This window comes from Orbicella franksi, chromosome 5 (assembly GCF_964199315.1).
Source record: "Orbicella franksi chromosome 5, jaOrbFran1.1, whole genome shotgun sequence".
Lineage (NCBI taxonomy): Eukaryota > Metazoa > Cnidaria > Anthozoa > Scleractinia > Merulinidae > Orbicella > Orbicella franksi.
In genome coordinates, this window is record NC_138149.1 from 32,274,486 (window position 1) to 32,282,400 (window position 7,915).

At 41.4% G+C, this 7,915-nt stretch overlaps 1 protein-coding gene across 1 annotated transcript; it reads left to right on the top strand.

Annotated features, from left to right (window-relative positions):
- Positions 1-280: 280 nt before the first annotated feature.
- On the top strand, positions 281-6,833 carry LOC145488277 (uncharacterized). The gene is made up of 4 exons (XM_081467106.1): positions 281-1,325; positions 1,440-1,657; positions 2,287-4,000; positions 4,280-6,833. The coding sequence occupies exons 1-4, from the start codon at positions 668-670 to the stop codon at positions 4,357-4,359; spliced, it is 2,670 nt and encodes an 889-aa protein (XP_081323232.1). The 5' UTR covers positions 281-667; the 3' UTR covers positions 4,360-6,833.
- The last annotated feature ends 1,082 nt before the right edge of the window (positions 6,834-7,915 follow it).

Here is a 7,915-nt window from a genome sequence, read left to right on the forward strand (position 1 = left end):
GTGGCTTTGGCTTTCGGGCTGGTGTTTTGCGTCCTAATTTATAACGTTTGTGGTGGTGGTAAAGGTAGGGTGTTTAACTTGAAATCATCGATTTATGTCAGGGACAGTGGTATGTTTATGAGTGACCTCATGTTAAACAAACCATCTAGCGAGAACCCAAGCTAGTTATATTGTCGTGAGATAGAACAGCATTCCTTTAACATGGAAAAATAATTGTGTGGTTAATTCAGCCGTCTACATCCTTGATTAAACCCTTACCAAACTGTAGCAATAAATGCCGCTTAGTTAGCTGGTAGTACTTGCCAGTGTTGATCACAAAAATCCTCTTCAAGAAATAATTTGCTACTTATTGCAGCTCGACAAAAAGCGAAAGCGGAAGAAGACTTGTAGAAGATTGCCTTGCAGAACATTTTAATAATTTCTGCACCCTGTAGAGTCGGTTACCGTTCGAACATTGTTGCCTTTACGCTCTTTGGTTTTATAAGTTCGCATATTTTATGCATGCCCCGTGCGAAGAAGATACTCCAGGTGGTTTCTGATATTTTCCGTCATGTTGTTTAAAGCTGCTGGGGGAGAACCTTGGAATAGTTTGCAGCATTTAAGATTCAAGTGAAAAGGGATTCGAGTCAAAGAGTTTAAAGCAGCCACGCTACTAGACCTTATCCACATGAGTCCTGAATGTCTTCACTCGCTGACGTTACTGTGTGATTTTTTGCTCCCAGGTTTTAAAGCAAAAGGGGTTGACCTGAAGAAAAAGCTGGTAAATAAGATTTTCCACCGTCATCACCATCGTCTCTACCACCACCATCATCCGCACCATCCGCATCATCGCCACCAACATCATCATCACCATCATCAACATCATCCACATCATCACCATCATCACAATCACCACGATGGCAAAAACAAGCACCATAATCATCATCACCACCACCACCATCATCATTACCATAACCCATTCAAACATCATCTTCACAGACACCACCATCCCCACAAGACTTTTCACCGTCATCCCCATAAACAACCCCTCCATCAGCATCACCGTTCACACAAGCAACAACAACCCCTCCATCAGCATCACCGTCTACACAAGCAACACATTCAAAAGCATCATAAAGACGAGGAGCATCACCATAGTAACAAACGAAGTGGTATCACCCACGCACCTGTGCAGTTACCCAACAAGCTCCAGCTGCACGTGCAGATTAAAGATTCCCAAGCGACAAAGAGACAATCCCTTCCCGATTTGTTGGCCAATCTAGGTCAGCATCTGGTGAAGCTGGGAAGCAGTTTGTCTCCGAAACAATCACAGATGGCAGTTCACGGTAAGTAGTAGCACTGAAAGAACATGGACACGAGTTCTAACTTGTGACAGCTAACACAAGGAAACTGCATGAAGAGATTTCAGTTTTTAAAATTCTTTGCCTTTACTGCTGCAGGCAATACTGAAAACGAAGGAGACGTTAGAAATGAAGTACCCGAACCTAAGTCTTTTGAAAGTCCTACCGTCCAAGATTCGTCTGTTGAGATTCCAACAGTTTCTCTAGAAAAGAATGTGTCAGTGAATGAAGTTGAAGGTCTCTTACATCATGCTCTTGACGCAGCGAACGACGATGAAATGGAAAGTGTTTTCTCTGGAAATGGCGCAACAGAAGCAGTAAATATATTTTATGTGATAATTGCAGCATTCGTAGTGCATATTAAGTTTGTGGTCTGACCCTATTCTGTTTTTGGTAATTTAGGTGGAGCGATTTTAAAACTTGAGATATTCCTGAAACGTTTGCAAGGATTATCTCACGAATGAAAGCGCAAATCCTAGCTACAGACGAAACACTGTCTTTTGCAGTTCTTTTCAGAATGAAAATTGGCCGACCATCGTCGATATTTTGCGCGCACGCTACTTTGTAGGGCTAAAGTCTATTTAGAAATGAATACGTTATGTTGCTTACAAACCTTATACTGAAAGTCATTGATTGGTGCAGCTTATGAGTCTCCGATTCTGAATAGCGCTTGAAAAACACGAACAGGAATCAGTCAGTTGCGAGTGCATATTTAGTCAGTTATCTCTCCAGTACATTTTGCTATACGTTTTTTGGCCAGGAGAAGGTAACCTTAATAGACCTAATATTACGGGCCTCGTCCATGGTCAGTTCGACAGTGTTCTTAAGTTTTAACAGAGAATCATTTCCCAAATTGGACAGTGCTCATACGTTTGTCGTGCTATATTTTCAAATTAGAATTGAGAAATTTCACTGACGATTACATTTCAATGTACCACCCTTGCAGAGCGACGCCGTTACAACCGCTGCAGGCAACAGGACAGACGGGGCAGCAACAGCAGACAGGCGAAATGAAACGTTTCCAGAGGCTGAGATATATGGACGACCGCTGGATGACCGAGAATATGATGCATTGGAGAGACAAAGAGAGTCGGCAAATGGAACTCTTGATGAAATAGCTGGGCAGTCATTTGAAACAGAAAACACGCATCAACTAGATCAGACCAGGAATGGTCAACCCAATGCTGAGAAAGAGGATAAACCGGCTGTCCATGACCACGAACAGTCGAAGAATGTCGAGCCCAAGACCAACGTAGACGATGTGGATACCAACACTGTATTGGAACACGAGAAAATACAAGAAAATAGTGCTCAGAATGATTCATCAAAGCTTAAAACGCAATCTTCATCCGAAGAACCTAAGAGCTCTGATATGAATTCAACATTGGAAGATGAGGGACGCGAGATTGAGAAGGACACATCTAAATCCGGTGCAGATGAGTCTCAAAAATCCGCCACAGGAGAAAGTGATGCTCACGATATCACAGATGACGAAGGAAAGAAAACTGAAGTTTCGGGAAGTGGAGAGGAACCCTCCAATGACGATAACACAGAGGAACAGACACCAACCGAAAACAAGGAATCTCAAGGAGCTAAAAGCGCAGACCAAGCACCTGGCAAACCCAAGAAAGACGAAGAAGAAAACGTGGCTGAGCAAAGTATCGATCAGAATAAAGTTGGAAGCGCCGAAGGACAACAAGTGAGAGAACGTGAAGGAAAACCATTTATCAACCAAACTGAAGATTCTTTAGATGAGCCTACTAAACCAGTCTCAGAAGGAAACATTGATCAACAAGCGGTGGTAAATGTTGCGGGGAATCAGATTATGGGAAACCAGAGTGATGATTCATTCCAACCAGATTCAGCAGAGAGCGCTGATTCAAAGATGGGAGGTTCTAATTTGGAAAATAATATCAATACACCTGATTCGGAAAAAACAGTTTCATTAGATAGCCCTATTAAGGGAGGCTCAATTCAAGATGCTAAACTGAGGGGAGATCTCGATACGCTGGCAATCCAGCATGCTTTTAGTGAGCCCGAAAAATCAATACCTGCGACAAACCTTGGGAAGGTTCTCCAGACAAAGAATGGGGGGCCCACCACCCAACTGGATGCCATAACAGACAACTTGAATCAGTCAAACGAACAAGATAATCCGGCTTTAAATGACATAGATAAAGCTTCTGGTGCAAGTAACGTTGGCCAAGGGTCTCTAGAAGAAAATGAAAGAACACAAGATCACGATTCGCATACGGACATCGAAGGATTTGCAGAGGGACCCAAAACTCCAGCTGTGTTAGATGAACCTGCGGAACCTTCGTCACCCAGTAATGCCGATCCACAAGTAGTAAACGTAGAGAGTCCTCAGGAAGGCAATCTTCAAGAAGATACATCCCAAGAGGCGGGTCCTGAAGATGTAGCAGATGCGATCCCAGTGTACACTTTATCTTCGCCAGTTGGCGATGACACATTTAGAGGCGATGAAAGTATTTTGTCATCGCCTACATCTTCAGTTACCACCTCCTCGGTGAATTTCATCGACGCAGGTGGAAATATGTCCACGGGATTTTCAGAATCACCATCGTTATCAGAAGGGTATGGCACATTTACTGCACCAGTTTCACAATCCCAAGAAGATTTTGATTCTCTTTCACAGGGAGGTAAGTTTCTAGATAAACAAAACTCGCCAAGCTTCAATGAAACTAAGTCGTGAAGATGCAGGAGACTTCCATATAAATGAAACAAATTAGTTACATTATGGGACTGAATCTTTTTAATGAACTGAAAAGGCGGATTTGTCAAGAGCTAATATGAAACGTGTATCGGAGGTTCTAAACCCTTTCTTCGATAGGAAACTCTTCCTCCACTCGTCCAAACATACTATTTAGTTGTAGAATTACAAATGAAATCATAACATACATGTTTTCTTGTTTTACTAGCTGTTGTGCAAAGAGACATGCTCGATGACCCGGTACAAGAATCTTTAGAAACCACTGTTGACAGCAAATCAAGCGGCTAAACTAAAGTGGTGAGTACTTTATATGATACGGAAACAATCTAATTTTAAAACATTCAAACGAGGACCCGTTTGGGCATTGCAATTGATCACCTTGTGCTGGGCAAGCCAAAACCCTAAATAGTCTACAAAATTCAAGAATTACCGACTATTTCTTTCTATTTGTAGGTTAGCAAGGTGGATCGAAATTGTCCCCTTTAGAAGCGGCGCGTTTGTGGCTTCCCAAGCAAAGCATTTCTGAACATGGACGTTACCTAATTAACTTGATTCTCCGAGACATTCTGTCGATACACTATGACTTAGCATGACCACGCAAAATGAATTTTACTTTCGGCGTTCACAGTTAACGTTGTTGTTAAAGTTACCATATGGGCTTACTTTGTTCAGGAGGCTACAAGGAAGAGCTGCATTTATTTTAGTGGTTAGAAGAAAATTGTCCCGAAGAACGAAGAACTTTGCTTCTCTCTATTAGGCAAAGTGCTATCTTTGTAGAACAGGACTGAGAATTACATGTAACAATAGAATAACTATATATTTATAGCTTTTTCTACCACAGGTATTTTGAGAAAAAGCTTAAGGACAATAATTTCTATGAAGTCACTTTTTAGGAGCTTTCCTGGTTCCAATAACTCCCGCAACTTATTCTGACCAGTCACGACAAACATTAACTTTTTCTTTCAGTCAGAACTGTCGAGTGGCCAACACAAATACAATCACGACTTGGTTTGCATACCCTTTTCCCGCGCCAGCCACCGTTTCCAAGATTTTCGGAAGAGTGTCGATTGCCTCATTGCATAATTTCTGTGTGTCGTGACTGTAAGGGACGGACCATTATTTTTTTGAGAGAGGGATGGGGTTGAAGTTGGGCAATTTTCTCGACCATGATTTTTTTTCTCACCTTTAGCTTGGGCATGAGTCTTTTTTTTTCGGTGGGCAATAGCTTGCGCAAGAATTTTTTTACCATCAAAAATAGGCTCTGGATAGTATAAGGCACCTGCTCGATGTTATTTTTATTTTTATTTTTTTTGTTTGCCTGCACCCCTTGCACGTTTGTTTTTTTCAGCAGTTTTGCTGTGCAGCCTCAAAGTAATGGTCAGTCCCATCATAATCTCTTGTCAGTCCCTAATTTGAAAACCTCCCTAAGGCCTTTGATCTTCCCATCTGATTCCTTTGAGTTCACAACATTGTTCTTGCGAGGGTTAAGTGGTACGCATTGAAAGTACCGGGAGTAGGAGCTATGTATTCGTGTCATTTATTTTCAAGAGATTTTGATCCTTGATATTTTTAGAGAGTGATTTTTATCACCTTTTCAAATCCATCTATGAACTCTTATGGAAAATCAAATTGCCTTAGCATTTTTCTTACATCGGTGCATGTTGTATAATCCGGTATTTAAAGCAATTTCTGTATGCATGAGCAAAGATGATTTACCTACATTTGTACCTATAGACTTGAGTATATTTAAAACCTCACTATATTCATCATCCCTAGTGGCCATCTGAAAAAGAACTTTAATCTACACCCTTCTCCTAAATAGACGCTGACCTCTCTGATAACTGAGGACACTTTTCAAAGTCAAAAGTTTGCCGAGCTGGTGTGAGCGTTTGACCTTTCACCGACCACCCTGCCGACAGAACATCGTTTTCTAAGGAAACTTCAAGCTGTTTTGCTTATAAAATACTTTGCTAAATAACAATAAAGGATGCACTGTGATGGAAGTAATAAAGAACTCCTGCTTTCTGGTGATCGTTTTTATTGTTTATCTATCTGATTAATTCCTCACAAGCGGAGGGCGCTATCGAAGCCTAGTCGATAGTGAATCCAAACCATGAACCCAGTTGTTGGAAGCCGCTTCCCAGTACTTCACCGACAGAAGGCTAACGTTCGACAGGGAACAACCCTCACCAGGGAAAATAAATTATACACCAGGGAGAATAAAATTGACCAGGGAGTTCTTAGAAAAATACCCCAGTAGGTACCATGGAGGTAAAAAATTCCACCAGGGATGACAAATGCACCCACTAGGTCGGGTTTCACCAGATCTGTTACGGAGAAGTGTATTACAGAAGCATCAATATTGTTTTTGAGAGCAGTTAAACGCATTTACGAGGGCAGCCAGTGCTGATAATACTGAACTAGCTGTTTTCCCGGGGTACCAATTAACAAATACTGAGCGTCATTAAAATTTCCATCCATATAATTTCTACTTGTGAACACAATGACCCCACTTCTCTGCAGCTGTTTGAAGCAAATTTATCTTTTATACTTACAAGCGAAAATGTTCTTCAAAGGAAAACTTTTTGATCCCTAAAATAATTTTTCACCGCTTCCCAATGGAAGAGTCTAAAGAGATTGGTGATTCATTTACGAATAAGCTGACCGGCTGCTGTGATTTTATACAATTTTACAAATTTCCGTTACGGGTAAACCGAAGAGAAGCGATTCCGGCTAAGTTCTTTGACAAGGTATACGAGCTTTCAGTTTTGTTGGAAGAAATCATTATCATAAATAATGATTAATAAACATAATAACAAACCACCACCTGTATTCGTATTTCGGACAGAAATACGTAAATCTGATAAATTACCTGGCAAGAATGGAGGATTGTATGCCCATCCATTAACTCGTTTTGTGCCAAGCTTTCAGAGCACTCCAAAGAGAACTCAAACATCGTATCGAATGGGGTCTATTGATATCTCAAAGATGGCTCCCATGTGATCACTATTGTTCAAATTGTGAGGAAATACGACGAAGCTTAGGAAATCGACCAAGAATTGATCAAATGCTATATCGTCTTTGGGGTTCGCTGACGTTCCAATCCAAGATGGCTGACCCACTGTGGCGAAATTAAAGACGCTCCTCGAGACGAGATTGTTTGTTCTGTCAATTAATATAGAATTCGATGAACGAGAAACACAACCTGAATCAAGAAATATCAGCTTTCCGGAGTGATCACACGGAAACTGGCCTCATGTTGTAAAAGGTAATTAATTCTTCGCCCAAATTATTTTTAAAAAATGTTCGCGATTGAGTTAAGGAGCGGACCTTTAGGAAATTTTAGAATGCACTAGAGCAATTTATAATGTCAAAATAGAATACACGAGGAAAAAACAGTCTAAGGGTCTGTTTACAAGGAGAGAAGGTTACCCTAGCACTCACACATTTCCTCTTTTTTTTCGTCGTGTTTACAAGGCAGCCAGGGTTACCCGGGAAGACGGGTTACCCTATCTACGTGCTAGGGTTACCCAGGAAGGCGGGTTAACTTTTCCCTTGTAAACACTCCAGGTAGGATTAATTCGCCTACCCGGGTTAACTTTCTACTTGTTTCCAGACCCTTTGAGTGTAACCGCGCATTAAGTTGTCCCAGGTTGTAGGGTTACCCTACCTGTGAAATTTTGCTTGTAGACCCGGGCTATCTTTTGCCTTCCAGCTAGGGATTAACCCGCTTGCTAGGGTAACCCTCCCTCCTTGTAAACAAGCCCTAAAGAAGGGTTAAAATGGGAGGCAACTGACGCACCCTTACAATAGCTCAGAGCGCAAGTGACTAAGTTACTGAGCT

Bases quoted from the DNA above. Each gene is read 5' to 3' on its own strand.
- LOC145488277 (XM_081467106.1), top strand. From the start codon at position 668: ATGAGTCCTGAATGTCTTCACTCGCTGACGTTACTGTGTGATTTTTTG. The intron at 1,326-1,439 runs GTAAGTAGTAGC...TTACTGCTGCAG, and splicing joins ATCACAGATGGCAGTTCACG to GCAATACTGAAAACGAAGGA. The intron at 1,658-2,286 runs GTAAATATATTT...CCACCCTTGCAG, and splicing joins GAAATGGCGCAACAGAAGCA to AGCGACGCCGTTACAACCGC.